At 40.3% G+C, this 20,158-nt stretch overlaps 1 protein-coding gene across 2 annotated transcripts in view; it reads left to right on the top strand.

Moving 5' to 3' along the window:
• Positions 1–20,158, top strand: part of POU6F2 (POU class 6 homeobox 2) — a 758,703-nt gene that overhangs the window by 324,615 nt on the left and 413,930 nt on the right. For both annotated transcript variants that reach the window (XM_073678261.1, XM_073678262.1), the window contains exon 4: positions 2,263–2,491. In XM_073678261.1, the coding sequence (XP_073534362.1) occupies positions 2,263–2,491 (229 nt within the window). The remainder of the gene's footprint in view (positions 1–2,262; positions 2,492–20,158) is intronic.

Consider the following 20,158-nt stretch of genomic DNA (forward strand, 5'->3'; position numbering starts at 1 on the left):
AAGTTAACCCAAGATGCAGTAGAGCAGAGAAGACCAACTGAGGCAGAGGAAAGAAGGAGAAGTTGGTACTGGAGGCCTAATAGGTGAGTAAATCAAAGTTGGAAAATAAAACTGTGTAAAATGCCTTTGCAGACAATAACATTTATATCACTCTTCACTGGAAATGAACTGGACAGGGACTAAACATTGAAATTCCACCATCCTGTCTCAAACAAATTTCATAGTATTCCCTATGTATGTGTTTTCTGGGTATCACTAATCCCAGATTCATCCATTACACTTTCAGATAGTCAAACATGATTCATTACTCAACAAAACGTATTCCATTGCTTCACAGACAGCTCAGTCCAGTGGCAATGTGCTTTGCATAACTTCACAACTTCGGCTGACATTTACCATTGTGCATTTGCCCGACGTGCCATTGTGCATGGTGATTCTAGAATACTATGGAGTTGATCAGATAACACCTAACAGATCAGAAATTTCAGGCTTCATTTTAAGCATTTGATTCTAATGGTTAAGGCAGAAACTTTTGTCTAAAAAGTGTGGCTCAGTCTGATTTAATTGGCACATGGCATAGGTTGTATTTACTTTTTCTTCCAAGAGTTTAGAACTTATATCTCAACTTTAATTAGATTGATTCTGCAGATGAATATTTAGTATAATGTGTAAAAAATCAATATATTTTATAGTCCAAAATTATAATATAGATATTATATACAGTAGCATCAATATATTTCATCTTTTCGATCTGGAGATTGTTATCACTCATATCAGTTTCTATCCTCAGTGGGGCCAAAATCAAATTCCCCTGCGTCAGACACACCCAATCACGCTTACCCTAGAGTAATGCTTCATTCTTATGTCCATGTGTTACTGTCCGATTACAGAGCATGATGCACGGACTGTCTGCGGTTCTCCTGACCCAAACTTGATAACCGCATTTATGCCTAAGGGGCTGTCAAGTTTGGGTCAGGAGACCAGCAGATGGTCTGAACTCGGACTGTGACACTTGTATGTGTGAATGCAATGTTATAGGTTATCATTCATTCCATCCCAGGACCTCAGTTAACCCTAGAACGCATGACCATAAAAATCTACACTTTCACATACCTGGGGCCTTTTAGGCCTGTGTGCAAATAATAAATAAATGACCAACTGGAAATGACAAACAACTATATACCTGAGGAATACCTAGAGTTTCAAAATTCTAACTAATGAAATCTTGCAGAAAATAGAAAACAATTAACAGGGCGGGCCTGCGAGGCCCCAGGTATGCGTTCTAGGGTTAAAAGGCTCTTAGATATTTTAATGAACTGTCATCCTGAATGAAACTCACTGAAGTTAGAAAGTGGGTACAACAAGTAGAATTATTTTACTTTTGCTGTAATTTACAATAAATGAATGAATAAACGTGAAAGCTGTTGTCCAGGATTAAATATATTGTTTGTTATTTTTGTCCACTAGCCATGATATTATGAGTTATCCCCATTCACTTCTATGATAGATTCATCACATGAACATCAGACTCATTGGTGAAAGTGTATCATTGCATTTCTGCCAGTTTTAAGGACATATACACATTAACGATTTTTGCATTCGACCATATGAAGTGGGTAGAACTTCGTAGTCATGGTGAGCATAATTCAGTTATTTAAGGATTTCCAACACTTTGCATCTAGAAAACTGCTGGAAAACAATACCAGTGTGCACCCTGTTGATCAAACTGCCACTCTGCCCTGAGGGAGAGACTGGCGCACTGTTTGTATATGACATGAATAATAAATGAAGCTCCCCAAGTGTTTTCACCGATGGCCTATTGCGTGTTGGTAGATATTGCCCAGGGGGATGAAATGGGTATGTTAGAGGTGGCTTTCTAAAAACACATCTTATTTTATTAAGCAGAAATAGCTAGGAAATGCCTTATTTGTGGAATAGAGTAAAATGTGTCTCTTGGGAAAGCATGATGTATTTGTGTAGATATTGGTAATTCATGTGTCTTGTTTGTTTGTATCCAATTCTATTACATTATATGCACGTACTAAACAATGGCTCTAGCAATATATGGTTTTTATGTACTTTAGTCACATCTTGTGCTTTATTCATTGCATTTGCAGTTCAGTATACAGTAAACAACACTCAGCCAATTGATAAAGTAGAAAGCTTTATAAATGCTTTTTCAATGTACCATTGTAGATTTTTCTGTTTTCTGAGCCATATAACTCCATACTTGTTTAACTCAAATTTATATTTATTTTCCAGCCACTGCTAGCAGCCCAACAACTGGCATCAGCGGTAGCTGGAGTGATGCCAGGGGGTGCTCCTGGCCTCAACCAGCCAATCCTCATCCCATTCAACATGGCCGGACAACTTGGCGGACAGCAAGGACTGGTGTTGACGTTGCCTACAGCCAATCTTACAAACATTCAAGGACTGGTGGCAGCTGCAGCAGCAGGAGGAATAATGACTCTGCCATTGCAAAATCTACAAGGTAAGTCCATATAGCATGTTTTACCCGACGTAAAGCTTGGCTAAGGACTTCTCCAACACCGTGCTGAGTACTTAAGGCACCTAATTTTGGACTATTCTCATTCTACACATATACAAGTCTTCAGAACTGGGATAATCAGCCATCCATAGGGTCTAGGAGTAATGTTCCTTTCCATCTACTTTTCAAGGAGCAAAATCAGCTATCAAAGGAATTTTTCACCACATTGATCTTAATGACCTATCCTTAAGAAAGGTCATTAATATCTGATCAGTGTGGGGTGACACCCAGCTGTTAACAGTAGTAGAGGACAATATTACGTTTAATAGGCTGCTCTGCGGTAAATGAGAAACTTTTTGTGTTCCAAAGTGGTTCTTTATTATACCAACGCATTCTGGCACAGGAACAGTGACTTTCTCAAGTAAAAAGAATAAATCTAGTTACCCAGCTGTTATAGTCTCTGACAGCGGCAGATGTGGAAAGTATATGAAGCAGAACTCCACTGCTCTATGCACTGCTTAAAGGGGTTGTTGGGGAATATTTTTTTTTTTTACTATGGGCTTAAGAACTAATTTGCAGGTAGTTGCTACCTACCTGCCTGTTGTGCCCAGTGCTGATTTCTGTCGGCACTCACCAGTTACATACCGCTTATGCCGGCAATTCAGCAACTTCTGCTGACGTCATGTCAACAGAGCAGCGGTTTCTCTTTTGCTTTGCTCTGTTGATGGGGTGTGACTGATGAGATCATACTGATTGACAGGTGGCTGCCCGCTGCCTAACTGTGGGAAGTTGGCTGTCGATCAGCATGATGTTGGCAGTCACGCCCCATCAACAGAGCAGAATGGAAGAGAAGCGCTGCTCTGTCCATGTGGAGAAGCTGAATTGCCAACAGGAGCTGTCAGTGACCGCTCTGAGCCAGTACCAGGTAGAACAGGCAGGTAGTTGCCTAAGTTAGTAACTACCTGCCTGATAGTTTTTAGATTCATAGTTAAAACAAAAAAGAAAAAATAGTCCTGGACAACCCCTTTAACAGCCAGGTACAGCAGATCAGCTCCTATTGAAAGCATGGAAAAATGGAAATCCCCTTCAAGTTGGTTTTACTAAATACTTTCTGTAACTTATAAAGATTGTCCACAATTAGAAAAGAACTGATACCAAAAACAGTGCTACTCCTGAGCACAGGTGATATGTGTGATATTTACTTTAATGGAGGTTAGCTGAAATGTGAGACAACCGGTGAACTGGTATGGTACCATTTCTGGGAACAAGAGGCCATGATTATCTCATCCTGTATAACCCCTTTAATTCGATGAAGCAGTAAAAAAGGTGTGTTTTAAGTCCTGCCCAGGCTTCTTACCTGTTATTCTCACTCAGAACAGAGGCAAACCCGCTTTGGATGCTAGGGTGACAAGAATATGGTTGCTAGGCAGTCTGTTCTTGACAAAGTGACAGCTGACAGTCAAGAAGAAGAAAACAGCTTGGCATTAATCAAGCCACATCATTCCCTATCTCAACCCATGATCTGAAAGGTGTTATCCCCTTTCAGAAAATCCAGGCCCCTGGGCACAGTTTGAAATAAAAAACAAAATGTTCTTTATTCACTATCCCCAGGTCTAGCTCTGAGTCTCCCTGCTGGTGACTGATATTCACTGCAGCGCTGAAGTCACGTTGACAGCACAGCAGTCAATCACTGAGTTCAGCGGCTCTGCCCTTGTAGATGGAACCCCCCGCTCAGAGCTGCTGAGCTCAGTGATTGGCTGCCGCTTTGTCTGTGATGTCAGCTGATATTGGACGCTGGTAGAAATTGGTGGAGACTCCGAACTGGACCCAGGGAGGGTGAGTAAATCATAGTTCGTTTTTAATAAGAAACTATGCCCGTGTATTGAGTTTTTCTGAAAGACGACAACCCCTTTAATATGATGCTCAATGAAAAACATATACAGTACAGACCAAAAGTTTGGACACACCTTCTCATTTAAAGATTTTTCTTTATTTTCTTGACTATGAAAATTGTACATTCACACTGAAGGCATTAAAACTATGAATTAACACATGTGGAATTATATACTTAACAAAAAAGTGTGAAACAACTGAAAATATGTCTGATATTCTAGGTTCTTCAAAGTAGCCACCTTTTGCTTTGATGACTGCTTTGCACACTCTTGGCATTCTCTTGATGAGCTTCAAGAGGTAGTCACCGGAAATGGTCTTCCAACAATCTTGAAGGAGTTCCCAGAGATGCTTAGCACTTGTTGGCCCTTTTGCCTTCACTCTGCGGTCCAGCTCACCCCAAACCATCTCGATTGGGTTCAGGTCTGGTGACTGTGGAGGCCAGGTCATCTGGCGTAGCACCCCATCACTCTCCTTCTTGGTCAAATAGCCCTTACACAGCCTGGAGGTGTGTTTGGGGTCATTGTCCTGTTGAAAAATAAATGATGGTCCAACTAAACGCAAACCGGATGGAATAGCATGCCGCTGCAAGATGCTGTGGTAGCCATGCTGGTTCAGTATGCCTTCGATTTTGAATAAATCCCCAACAGTGTCACTAGCAAAGCACCCCCACACAATCACACCTCCTCCTCCATGCTTCACGGTGGGAACCAGGCATTTAAAGTCCATCCGTTCACCTTTTCTGCGTCGCACAAAGACACAGTGGTTGGAACCAAAGATCTCAAATTTGGACTCATCAGACCAAAGCACAGATTTCCACTGGTCTAATGTCCATTCCTTGTGTTCTTTAGCCCAAACAAGTCTCTTCTGCTTGTTGCCTGTCCTTAGCAATGGTTTCCTAGCAGCTGTTTTACCATGAAGGCCTGCTGCACAAAGTCTCCTCTTAACAGTTGTTGAAGAGATGTGTCTGCTGCTCGAACTCTGTGTGGCATTGACCTGGTCTCTAATCTGAGCTGCTGTTAACCTGCGATTTCTGAGGCTGGTGACTCGGAAAAAATTATCCTCAGAAGCAGAGGTGACTCTTGGTCTTCCTTTCCTGGGGCGGTCCTCATGTGAGCCGGTTTCTTTGTAGTGCTTTATGGTTTTTGCAACTGAACTTGGGGACACTTTCAAAGTTTTCCCAATTTTTCGGACTGACTGACCTTCATTTCTCAAAGTAATGATGGCTGCTCATTTTTCTTTACTTAGCTGTTTTTTTCTTGCCATAATACAAATTGTAACAGTCTATTCAGTAGGACTATCAGCTGTGTATCCACCAGACTTCTGCACAACACAACTGATGGTACCAACCCCATTTATAAGGCAAGAAATCCCACTTATTAAACCTGACAGGGCACACCTGTGAAGTGAAAACCATTTCCGGTGACTACCTCTTGAAGCTCATCAAGAGAATGCCAAGAGTGTGCAAAGCAGTCATCAAAGCAAAAGGTGGCTACTTTGAAGAACCTAGAATATAAGACATATTTTCAGTTGTTTCACACTTTTTTGTTAAGTATATAATTCCACATGTGTTAATTCATAGTTTTGATGCCTTCAGTGTGAATGTACAATTTTCATAGTCATGAAAATACAGAAAAATCTTTAAATGAGAAGGTGTGTCCAAACTTTTGGTCTGTACTGTATATATATCCATTTCTGTATACATATATGAAAATAGGTAATATACACTGATGTGTACATGGTGTATATTATCAGTGTATATTAAGTATTTGTAAGCAAGTTGTGTTATTAGTTTATTCTGTTTTCTCGGCTGTCCCCTTAGTTTCACCTGTTGGTGGAGCACCGGCTTATGAGAGCACCTTGTGGCTATTTTAAAGATTAATGTCAGCAGACCTCTCTTATCATACTTGTAAATGGTTTTCACTTTAATGTTTAAAATAATGTCTCTCTCATACCATTAAGTTGCAGCAAGGAACCTGTCAGTCATAAATCATAAATGAAAAAGGGCAAGCTAATGCACAAATTTTACTTGTTTAAAATTTGAGAGTGCATGTAAAGTAGGGAAGCAAAGATTAAAATAATGCAGAAACAGCACCGAGTAAAAGCAGATTTAACAAAGTGAGGGAAGAGGCTTTTTAGAGGAGGTGGATGATAAAATCTTAATGAAGTAACAGGCTTTATAAATTGCGTGCTGCTGCTTGTTTTTGCTTATGTCTCTATATATGTAGTATTATAAATAAACATTAAGTAATGGAACACAATGCCATACGTCATAAATTCATTCTGCTTACCTACTCTGAATTCTTTGCTGAGGATACACAACCACTAAGGGCTGGTTTTAATAGCTCATCTTATGTAGGTTATTAGTCTAATTTTTGCTTGTAACTTTAGAACTGACCCCTTCATGGATTTTGCTTGTTTATGACAATATTAAAATAGAAATCCAGTAATCATCAGAATTTTTAAACAGATAGTAAAATGAGAATGCTTGGAGTATTTGCCATGCATAGACACATTTTAGACATAATGAACGCTGTACCCTTTCTTCTAATGTGGTTGTCTGGCTGAATTAAACTGCAATTTCCAGGATGGCATGAATACATTATTATTTAGCTTAAAAAGCTTCAAAATGTAGGTTCCACTTTTCTTAGAATTAGATCATTTCTGGAGATGTGGATAAAGCAGGCATTTGTAAATGGAGAACAATGTTTAAAACTTCTCTTCTTCATCGATTCTTCAAAACGGTCAGTAGACCTGATGAAATTATTCTAGTATCCCTGTGTCATATATTTTATCGACTGATTTCTGATTTCCAGCCATAAAGTCAAATAGAGAGCAAATCATGGGGGTCACTGACTTTACTGTTACTTTTAATAATCGAGCACCCTATTTTCTGTGTGCAGTAGTCACGCTCTTCGCAACTGGCCGCGTTACTTTGAACCGACCATTGCCCACAAGTAATGGAGGGGAGTTGAGCACACTAAGAGCCAGTCAGTGAAGTTAGCCACGTGAATTAGTTACTTCACTTCACTTAAAGGGTTATTCCAATCATTAAAATGAATATCTGCAATTCAAAGTGGTATCTTGCCAATAGGTGAAGGTCCAAACACTAGGACCCCACTGGTTCTGAGAATGGGATTCTGAAATGCCACATTGGATCAGGGCAGTGGCTGGCCATGTGCCTTTCATGGTGTATAAAACTGCAGGAAAAAGTCCAGTTCTGTACTCAGCTATACTTTGAAGTCCCATAGGAAATGAATAGTGCATAGTTTCTCCGGGGCATTTCAGATCCTTGTTCTGTGGACTGGTGAGGGACCCAGCAGTCAGAGCCTCATCAATCCGCAAGTTACAAAAGATAATGCTTCATTGTGTAATAACTAAGCTTTATGTGCAAAAATGTAGATTTTTTTTTAAAGTGAACCCAATTTTAGTGTGTTTTAAAATGACTTAACACATTTCTTGGTGTTTACAAATCTGCCAAAAAGAAGAGACTTCCATTTATGCAGGCATTTTCATTACGATAAAACAGCACAAATTACCATGAGCAAGCAATTGTTTAGATTAGCCATAAAGAACATTCTAAGGTGCCACAATTGTAACTAAAAGTAACAGCTTATAGAGGTAAATTGCCTCTCTTAGGCTTTAAGCACTAATAGTCCATAGTAATACTGGAAATCTATTACAATTACTCCATTACAGCTTCTCATAAAAGTTTGTAAAAGTTCTTCTTGAATCTGTACTTATAGAAAGCAAACTAGTAGAACAAGACGGTATTGATCAGATCATCAGACCTTATAGCGTATGTTCATAACCCAAATACACCGGCTAAGAGCAAAAGGTTCATTCATGCATTGCCTCGTATGTCTGCCCAGGGTCTTAAATAGCTGGTTAATAGATCCACACTGGTTCTTCCTAACTTGGCTGAGAAACCAGCTGTAGGCTAAAACTTAAAAGGAACTTGTCATGAAGAAAATGGTGTCTAATCTGCAGGCAGGATGGTATAGAGCAGAGTGAGCCGATCAGATTAATATACATTTTTGAGAGAAAAGATTCAGTATCACTTGTATTCTATTTATTGAAAATCCCTGCTATTGTATGCATGAGTCCAGTGGGTGGTCCTACTCAGGGACTGACAGTCTTCCCTGTATGACTGCATGCAGAGATACCTGTCAATCACTTGTAGGCCCACCAAAAGGACACATATATATATAAGCCCTAGGGATTTCACTGAATAAAATATAACTTAATCTGAATATTGTCCACAACCCTACATATCCTTCTTCTAAGCTTCTCATTCTCTATATCATGCTGTCCTCGGATCAGACAGGTTATAGGTTCCCTTTAAGGCTCATTCACAAGTCAGTTTTTTGCATACAAGTGTTATCCATGTTTTTTTAATGATAGCACTTATACTTATAATAGTGAATAGGGCTGTTGAGATCTCCATGATTCTTGACCAATTGGTCTGCACAAAATCATGGAGACATGTGCTATATTGATCTGAGTGTCGGATCACAATCGGCAATCCCGAAGGGTCTGTGAAAATATTGGACAGCACTCGAATGCCCTTCAAGTGTAAACCATTTTTTTCAGACTGATAGAAGAAAATTGATATTTTTTCCACATACCAGAAAAACTGATAAAAATCAGACCAAATACTGATGAAAATCTGATGACATTTTGATGAAAATCACATATGAAACGCGGTCTGTTTTTCTCGTAAGTGAAAAAACTGACATGTAAATGAGCCTATAAAGTGAAGCTTTACCTTTGAAGCCTATTTTATATATTGCTTGTGTTATATTCAGCAATGCCACAGCACTGATGTATATAGCAAAAATTATGGTCTCCTATGAACGTCAGCCACATGCTTGCTTTCACAGGTGTACCATCATGAGTCATGACAGAGATTGGGGGTCTTTAGCAGAAACATGGCCAACATGGCAACCAATCGGCACCTGGTGATCACATAACAGTGCGCCTCCCTGCCGGCGCACTGTCAATGCCGCTGTCACAGATTAACAACTGCCATCATCTGCCTGCAAACCTGCGAGCTTGGTTTGCAAGCTTGCATCAGAGTCAGGGAGACGGTATATGATGTCCCCTATACGTAATATGTTGTTAAGGGGCTAATTAACATTGAGCTCCACCTGCTGCTATCATTACAACTGGGGCAATACCTTATATACACCATTTTTAAAACCCTTGCAAAATTACTCCCTTCTCATTTGAGCGATTTGGTGCTTTCATGTTTTTCCTCCTCTTCTTTAAAGAATAATAATTTTTTTATTTTTCACTTGACATAAGGGCTTATGTTTTTCTGGACGAGCTGTAGTTCTGAGTGACATCATTCATTTAACAATACAATGTACTGAAAATGGTTGAAAAAAATTACAAATGTGGTGAAATAAAAAAAAAAACAACACAATTCTGTAATTGTTTTATGGTTTTGTTTTCATGGCGTTCTTTGTGCAGCAATAATGACCTGGCAATATAATTTTACAGGTCAGTATGATTACCAGTCTTGTATAGTTTTTTTATTTATGTAGTGAACAATTGCTGGGAAATTTGACAAAATTTGGTTTGTTTTCCTATTTCCAAGACTAGTAACGTTTAATTTTTATGTTGATGGAGCTGTGTAATGGCTTGCTCTTGCATGGCGAGCTGAAATCTTTATTGATACCACTTTCGGTCGCAGGATGTGGGGGCGCGACGGGGCATGGCGATACTCGCTCTTCAAATTCATGACGAGCTGAGGCATTCCTTAAATGAAGGCACACACCACTTTTCAGATGTGTCTTATTTACTAAAAGGCAGCATGACCCCTCATCTCGACCAACGTGAACAACGCTGATCTTAATGAATCAGAGCCTATGTTTTACTTTTATGTGTAAAATATCTAGAACCCTGTATTGGAATTTTGAACTTGAAATCTGTAGAATAAGAAGGCTGCTGTTTTTCCATTAATTCATAATAGTCTCATATATTGCCACTTGCATAACCTTCCTGGTATTCCTTGTTTCTCAGATAGTCATGGCCATAAAAATGCTCTAAACTTGGCAGCTGCAAGTGGTCCCAGGCTTGCCAGCTCTTTCTAGATACTCCTAGTGATACTGGTGTAATGAACCACCACTACTTCTAACAATACTGAAGCTTCGTTCGAGAGAGTAATTTCACAATTTATAGTTAACTTTTGGGCTCCACTGAGAAAACAAGAACCTGGGAATGGAAACACTACTCTGCAACTTTCTTTTAGGACAATGTAGATACAGTGATTCATTGACACTGGCATCTTAATGAAGGCAGCGCTAGAGTAAGATGTGCCAAATTAATTAATAATTAGGGGCATGTTATAACTACTGTATGTCTATGCCAGATATGCTAGTCTCCTCAGGATCTGGTTTAAATGTTGATCAATTTGTCATTCCCCTACCCTCCCATGCTCCACTCACTCTGTTGGTATGAGTCACAAACTTTTTGCCCAATTTCAAGTTGCACAAAAATTTTTGCAATATTTCAAGGTGTTTTATGCCAGAAATGAATGAATCACTCTCAGATTGTCTGGTGCACCAATCAAGTATCCACCAGCTCAAGTCATGTATGTATTTTGACATTTGTCTTCTTACAGCTTCTAGCACTCACTACATCCTTTTACTTTTCCTTCTTACCTGACCTTCTTTTCATCCTAAAGCATTTCATAGGCTAAATATCATATAAACACCCAAAATGTAAATCTGTATATACACTGCTCAGTTTTCCTTTGGAAGGTATTCTTGCCTCTAGGTCTTCCTAGTAAATATGAAGCCTTGGCATAAGTAATAAGTCATTTTTACCCTTTTATTTATTTTTTTTTAGCAAAGTATCACGGGCATTAAAACTGTAATGTTACCAGAGATCGAAGATAAAACATAAAAATTGAAAATACTGCTATTAAAAAATTTACAAAATCATATTTTACTGCACGGAGCTCATATTAATCTTATTACAAACTGCTTTATTGCAGTAATCACCTCATTATCACCAATTTGCATGTAATAAAAAAAATCTCCTTAAGTCCTTCCTTTGACCTGTAATAAAATCAAAGAAAAAGTTTGTCGTATGTGACATATTGGTCCAAGTAAAATGTGTTGCCCTTAGCAACTTGGCACTGATGGTTTTTAACCCTGAGAATATGGGGATCCATCACATTTACTAAAACCTCACAGGCATGTAGTATATGAGATATACATGAGTTCTGCTATGACAAGCAAAGTACGTGACACCAAAGCTTAATAAGCCTAGCAAAGTCACAGGTAACTGCTGTAAATTGCAAATAGAGAAATGACTGACAATCATTTTGCAATTTCTTGCATGTGTTGTAGCTGTTCCCCGGTGATTTCATGCAAGCAAAGCAGCTGTAAGTACACACAGATGGGCTGATTATATTGCGTGCCTTGGAGATTCGCTCCAGCTATTTGTATATTCTGTATATTCTGCTTCAAGCACTAGAGAGGTGAACGCTTTGACAGAGGAAAATTAACAGGCTAGATTTTACACTAAAAATACGCAGAAATGGTTTGTAGAATTCATTGTTGTAAATATTGACGTTATGGAAGGATTGAGCCAGGTTCTGTTACGGGCCGACCACGTAACTACATATATGATAAAGGACTGCAGTGACTACTAGTCCTGGAATAGGGAAATGACTGGTGACTCGCCCCCTGGGCCTGTGTTGTGCGTGCACGTGTGTGCGGGGAATACCCGGAGCCGGATCGCTGTGGGTTGTAGTCTCCGTGGCGATGACCCGGCCCGTGCCCAGGGTGGTCAATTCAGTGGCAGTCTATTTGTAAGGTTTTAAGTTAATTGTCCGACTACACCACCCGTGGATTGCGGCCAGTGCGGACCGCCGCTGCAAGGCAGACTGCTGGGGCTGATGGGGTATGCAGCTGAGGTGGTGTGACTCCCCACGGGTGGAGTGCAGCCCCTGGGCAGTGTAGTAGAGGATGGGAGTGATGGTGCGGGAGTCCCAGGACTAATAGTGCCGACGCGGTGAGAAAGCACAGTGACAAGGTGTTGCAGTTCAAATGCTTTACTCACAGTTCTCATCCAGGTCACTTCTGCGCAGGTAGGACCGCCCGAGCCGTGCTGCGTCCACAAGACAAGGGGCTCGGTCAACGCCCAGGTAATTCCGGAGTGTGGCCCAGGACTCCCTTCTATTCCTTTCTCTGGCCGTGCCCCACCAGTGACACTACTTTTGTCCAGCTGCCTCGGGCCTTCTCCTGGGAGGGCTTCATGCTCGCTGCCCTGAGCCTATGTGGTATGCCTTTCTAGTAGGTGTAGTGAGGGGTCGCACCAAAATATGATGGCGACCGCCGGTCCTTGGCTGAGGATTAGTCGCCTCCACCAACTTGGGATCCGGTACCCTGTTCTGCCAACCCGTCACCCGCAATCTCCTTGGCCTTTGGGGTTCCTTCTGCCTTCGTGTCTCTGGGCCTCTCTTGGTGTTCTGTTTCTTTCCTTCTTTCCTTTCTGTTCCTTTCTGTTCCTTGCTGTTACTGTCCTTCTCCTCTGGCTCTGGCCTTCACTCTAGGCCTGCCTCGTGGAGCTGGGCCCTGGCTGAGCCACAGCTCTCTGTCAACCCTCTCTGGCTGAGCTCCTCTCCTCTTCTCCTCCTCTGACTGTCTTGTCTCGTCTGAACTTCTAAGATGGTGCCCACCTTATATACCTCCCTCTCTGTGTATGAGCCCAGGTGACTTGCAACCAATGGGCTCCTCCCTATGCCTAGAAACCCTCCCCTCCTGCTCCTACATCACTGGGTGTGCTTCCCCCTCCCCACTCCAGCCAGGGACAGATGCTGTCGTGCCTGCACTTCTGTCTCGTGGGAGCACCGTTGAGCTGTCCCCCGGAAATGGGGTGTGTGTGATGCATGCAGCCTACCGAGCCCTGGTCCACACTCCCTCCTTGCCCGGGAGTGGGATATCACACCTCTGGCTGAGGTGCAATACCCCTGTAGCGGCCGAACCCTCGGGGCGCTACAACTGGCATACTGACCAATAAAATAGTCAACTGTTCCCTATTGTGGCCCAGACAGACGACCTGCGCTTTGGTATAAAAACAGCATGAAGATGTCAACGTGATTTCACGTCCTCTTAACGTAGCTAATTGATTGCTAATGAGTTAATTCTGTGTTAGATCTAAGCAGATACTTCCCTATATATTGAGACATAGCTAAAGGGCAGCATTTAGGCGGGGTGTATTTATGCATATAGCATTTATGCATATTTTATCGAAGTACCATATATTTTCAAAGTGACTCGGCAGTTGTATATGGCAGTTCGACAGGGCAGGAGACAGGTAAGACATGCAAGACAATTAAACAAACTTGCTTCCAGGTCATCTGTTTTGCAAACAGTGTTCACCATTTGTATTTGTGCCATTTATGTTCTTGCTGCTACAATCATCCATTTTCACAGTTCTCCCACAAACTCTGCACATTTCATCCATATTAACCCCTCTCTCCTCTCTTCTCCTATGTACAGCTGTCACTCTTTCTACACAGTTATACCGCACAGACCCATTCATTCCCACCATACAACACAAGAAACGCTCTCACAAATCACTCAACTATATATATGCTCACTTTCTCTATCTTCCTTCTCTTACTCGCAGGTGATATTTCTCCTAATCCAGGACCTTCTAGTAATAATAAGACTAACCCTTTCCCTGCTATATTCAGAAACCCTGCTAATCTCATTAATATTCCCTGCATGCCTTCTGTCTCTTTCAATTGTGCTCTTTGGAACGTGTGGTCAGCATGTAATAAATTCTCCTACATCCATGACTTTTTCCTCTCAAATTCCCTCAACTTTGTGGCTCTCACTGAAGCATGGATCCAGCAGTCGGACACCACCGTGGCTGCTGCTCTCTCATATGGTGGCCTACACTTCTCTCATACCCCAAGACCTAACAACAGATCAGGTGGAGGTGTTGGTCTGCTCCTTTCAACAAAATGTACTTTTCAGCCAGCAAAAATTGACCACTGGGAGAGATCCCATATAATTGTCTGTGGATCAAGACCATGTAAACTGTTCAACGTCAAACGAAGGATAAATCAGAATTGGAAAAACAATGTATATAGAGCCATAGATAAAAATATATAAACTTTATTGAAGTTAATAAATATAAAACCAAAACACACATAAAGTCTCAAATGGCAACAAAAAAAAATCGGTGATAAGTCCATATTAGGCACCATAGAAAGACATCTGCTTAATCAAAATAAGCATGTATATAAAAGTTTGGATAATTGAACAGAGTGTAAGCTACAATCACTCATAAGAGCTGCCAAGAGCCCATATACTTCTAATACAGGTAAATACTAAAGTCCACAGTGCTAATAACAATTCATTATATATAAACATCCAAAACCAAACTCAAGCAAGAAAAATATGCCCTGAGTACTCACATGTGTAATGTCAGTCTATGGTGCCACTGCCCCTATGCACGTTTCGGCAACATGCCTTCTTCTGGGGGTGTACTTTTCAGGTTACTCCCCCCAGTACCCTCCCTTTTCCTCCCTTCTTTTGAGGCCCACACCGTCAGACTCTACCGTCCCTTCTCCCTGTGAATGGCGGTTGTGTATCGCCCTCCAGGCTCCCCCCATCAGTTCCTGTATCACTTTGCTGCCGGGCTTCCAAATTTTCTATCCTGCGATATCCCCACTCTCATCATGGGGGATAACATCCCAATTGGCGATCCCCTTTCCCCATCTGCCGCTCATCTTTTATCGCTACCCTCCTCCTTCGGCCTTTCACAGCTTACTAACTCTCCTACACATGAAGACGGGAACACACTGGAACTGATCTTCTCCTGGCTCTGCTCAGTACATGACTTTACTAACTCTCCTCTTCCGCTCTCTGACCACAACCTTCTTTCATTCTCTGTCAAGAACTGTGACCCTACTCAAGACACCCCCACTTTCCATTCTTCTAGAAATATACGCGCCATTAACACCCAGAAATTTATGAAAACAGCACTGAAGCATTATAACAAAACCTTGCAATACGCCCAGGATGAAGTCGCACCTCCTATACATAGAACAACTCGGCATAGACGGCAACAACCCAGGCAAACAGGAAATTTTCTCCCAATCCCCAAATGTTATGCATGCTCCTCCTTCCTACATTGTATCTTGCTCACTTTCTGACTTCGAACCAGTCATGGAATAAGAAGTGATCAGGCTCCTTGCATCTTCTCACCCTACCACCTGCACCAGTAACCCTATTCCCTCACTTCTTCTTCAGTCCCTTTTTCCAACTGTCACCGCTTACTTAACTAAAATATTCAACCTCCTCCTCTCATCTGGTATTTTTCCCTCTTTTAAACATGCCAGCATACATCCATTACTTAAAAAAACATCCCTTGACCAGAACTGCGCTGCTAACTACAGACCTGTTTCCAATCTTCCCTTTATCTCTAAACTCCTGGAATGCATGGTCCACTCCCATCTAATCCGCTATCTCTCAGATAACTCTCTTGTTGACCCTTTACAATCTGGTTTCTGCTCTTTACACTCTACTAAATCTGCACTCACTAAAGTCTCTAATGATCTACTAACAGCTAAATCTAATGGTCACTACTCCCTGCTGATTCTTCTGGATCTCTCTGCAGCATTCGACAACGAGGATTACCAGCTCCTGTTAACTATGCTCCGCTCTTTTGGCCTCAAGGACACTGTTCTCTCCTGGTTCTCCTCCTACCTCTCTGACTGCTCCTTCTCTGTGTCTTTTGATGACTCCTCTTCCTCTCCCCTTCCCCTTACTATCGGGGTTCCTCAAGGATCAGTCCTAGGTCCCCTTTTTTTCTCCTTATACACCGCTCTTATTGGACAAAGAATCAGCAGATTTGGTTTTCAGTACCATCTCTATGCTGATGATACCCAATTATACACCTCTGCTCCGGACATCACCCCTGCGTTATTACAAAATACCAGTGATTGTCTTTCCGCTGTCTCTAACATTATGTCCTCCCTCTATCTAAAACTGAATCTGTCAAAAACTGAACTACTCGTATTTCCCCCCTCCACTAACCTACGTATACCCAATATTGCCATTTCCGTTTGTGGCTCTACCATTACTCCCAAGCAACATGCCTGCTGTTTTGGGGTCATATTGGATTCAGATCTTTCCTTAACTCCTCACATCAAACCACTCGCTCGTTCATGTCATCTACACCTTAAAAATATCTCAAGAATCAGAACTTTTCTTACCTTTGACTCGGCAAAAACTCTTACTGTAGCTCCTATTCATTCTCGTCTGGACTATTGCAACTCTTTACTAATCTGTCTCCCTCTTACTAAACTTTCCCCTCTTCAATCCATCCTGAACGCAGCAGCCAGGATCATATTCCTCGCCAACCGCTCCACCGATGCCTTTTCCCTGTGCCAGTCATTGCACCGGTTGCCCATCCAATACAGAGTTCAATATAAACTTATCACTCTTACCGACAAAGCGCTCCATGCTTCAGCACCCCCCTACATCTCCTCCCTTGTCTACCACTCTACCCATGCCCACCGTTCTGCCAATGACTTAAAACTAAAATCCTCCATAATCTGAACCTCCCACTCCCGTCTCCAATATTTCTCACATGCTGCACCAATTCTTTGGAATGCACCACCCAAGACAATTTGATTAATTCCCAATACCCACAGTTTTAAGCGGGCCCTAAAAACCCATTTCTTTAGACTGGCCTATCCCCTCAATATACTTATCTAACTGTCCTAGTTTGACCCATATTAAAATTTTCTTCAAATTCATTTTCATACCATCCATGCATTGAATAGCTTCTGTCTGTACTGTACACATACTGGCTGGTAACCAGTTCATGTAGTGTTATGTACATACCCGATTTAGTATATTATGACTGTATTATACAACATATGTACATGTTACCTTTTGTGTCCCCTCAATCTCCTTATAGACTGTAAGCTTGCGAGTTATGTACAAAATAACAGCAGTATGTTTAAAACAATTGAGAAAAACCTCAATCCTCATAATAGCATTTATTTCCATATACACAAAGGCACTGTGAGCACTGCACATTCAATTCCAAATGAAAGCATGAACAAAATATCAATTTTAACATGAAAATGAAGAAAAAAGAGTAATAGACTGTTCATAAAAATAACAGTGTCTGCATTTTCATTTACAAACTTGAATATTTACAGAATAAACTGAAATTTGTTTACAGACTTAGCTTGCTTTTCTGTTAATCACTGAACTAATATTTAGTTGTATAACCTTTACTTCTGATAACTGCTTTACATTTGTGAAGCATGGAGTCAACTAACATCTGACACCTACAAAAGGTATTCCAGTCCAAGTTGACTGTACTACATTCCACAGTTTCACAGTTCGTTTGCATTCTTAGGTTTTGTATCAAAAACAGCATTTTTGATGTCTCTACAAATTCTCAATTGGATTGAGGTCTGGGGATTGGGCTAGCCACTTCATAACACCAATCTTGTTGTTCCCGAACAAGTATGTTGCCCACTTGCTGGTGTGTTTGGGGTCGTTGTCCTGCTGAAACACCCATTTCAACAGCATTTCTTCTTCAGTATAAGGCAACATGGCCTCTTCCAGTATTTTGATATATTCAATCTGGTCCATGGTGCCTGGTATGTGATAAATGGGCCAAACTCCATAGTATGAGAAACATCCCCAAACCGTTACGCTTCTTCCATGTTTTACAGAGTACTGTGGCTTGAATTCAGTATTTATGGGCTGTCTCACAAACTGTCTGCGACCTTTAGACCCAATAAGAACAATCTTTCTCTCAACTGTCCATAGAATGTTGTGCTATATCTCTTTAAGTCAGTCCATGTGTTCTTTGGCAAACTGTAATCTTTTCAACACATGTCTGTTTTTCAGCAAAGGTATTTTACAAGGCTTTCTTGCAAATAGTTTGGCTTCACATAGGCGTCTTTTGATGATTGTAGGACTCACTGGTAACTGAAGATCTTCTTTGATCTCACTGGAGCTGATCATTGGATGCTTCTTTGCCATTCTTGTTATTGTATGATCTATGCGGATGGCAGTATTTCTTTTCCTACCACATGTTTTGGGTTTTGTTTGCCATTTTAAAGTATTGGAACTTTTTTTTAGCTGAGCAGCCAATTATTTTCTGCACTTCTTTATATGTTTTCCCCTTTTCAATCAACTTCTTGATAAAAGTTCTTTCTCCTTCAGTACAATGTCTGGAGCCACCCATTTTACTCACCGACCAAGGGCTAAAACCAGCAGGTACAACATTTGCTGCCTTCCTTTAAATAAGGGCCATTGTTGACACGTTTCTTCACAGAATGAATGATCTCATTAATTGAACTTTACATTTATATTAATTAGAACACCCCCTTTCATTAAATGAGTCAATTACACCCAATTAGTAGCATGCATGTCACGACTGTTGATTCTGTTGGTAGTCCATTGCTCGCCAACGACTAGGCATAAATTTTTTTCCCATGCTGTATGATCTTTTCTGCCAAAACCAGTAATTAAACACATTAGTGATGGTAGACTGTTATTATTTTGCCATAACTGTATATGAGAGATAGATAATACATAGATTAGATAGCTAAATAGAGATACATAGATATGAGCGATAGATAGATGATTTGTAGATAATAGATAGATAATAGATAGATATAGATGGATTGATTAATTGATAAATGTACATAGATAGGAGAGAGATACCTGTACATAACAGTTAGCTATGAGATAGACAGATATGACATAAATAGATAGATGGCAAATAGAAAAGAATGACATAAAATAGATCAATAGATACGAGATAGACAGAAATACAGATAGATTGATATATAAATACAATATACATAAAAATATATGAGATAAAAACAAATATGTTTTGTTTGATAATTTCATGTTTTTATGATTGATAGATATATTTTATACATTTGGGATATTAGATTAGACTTTGCTGCATATACAACAGTTCTTCAGAAAATAAAAATTACTCAAACCTATTTTTTTTATTTAAAATATCTTCATCCTCCTGACTTTGCTGAGAAAAAAAGACCTTGTTACCGGTAACAAAATGCATTGACTTTTCTTTAGCTATGAAGAAATGAATGCACGTCTCTGCCCTGTTCACACAGCACATATGATTTACAGAGTATCAAATAACATGTCAGCAGCAGAACAAGATGAAGCCACTGTGGATATTGCATGAATTACACATTCATAAATAGCTCAATAAAGATGTAAATTCTTCTTTTTGTCATGTTATGTTTCATGGAAACCACAGTCCTATTTCAAATATTGAACAAATACAATTTTTTTTTCTTTTTGTATTTTCTCTTACCCATTACCAATGTCCTAAGAGGTTTTTTTGCAAATCATCCACAGGAACAAACGAATAAGTTATATTATTGAAGAGAATATATAAAATGTCAGTCACGATGGGTGATACGTGACAGTATGTGCCATTCACTTATAGGACAGCAATAAAATAGACCACATTTATCATCAGTTGTTCTGTATATCAAATAAAAATATAAAAATAACCAAAAAAAATTGAATAAGAATATAAGACAAACGTGCAAGGATTGTGTGGGATTTTATGAAAGTTGCCTAACAGCAAGTAATATAACATAAAAATAACCATAACTCGCCTTTTAAAGAGGTTGTCTCATCTTGTTAAATTGGTAAAATTGTGCCATGCTTGTAAAAACAAGCAACCTTACAATTTACCTCTTATTAAAAATAACAAGAATTGCGGGGTTTT

The sequence above is a fragment of the Phyllobates terribilis genome, unplaced genomic scaffold (assembly GCF_046119375.1).
Source record: "Phyllobates terribilis strain yellow unplaced genomic scaffold, ASM4611937v1 Scaffold_4__5_contigs__length_816908805, whole genome shotgun sequence".
NCBI lineage: Eukaryota > Metazoa > Chordata > Amphibia > Anura > Dendrobatidae > Phyllobates > Phyllobates terribilis.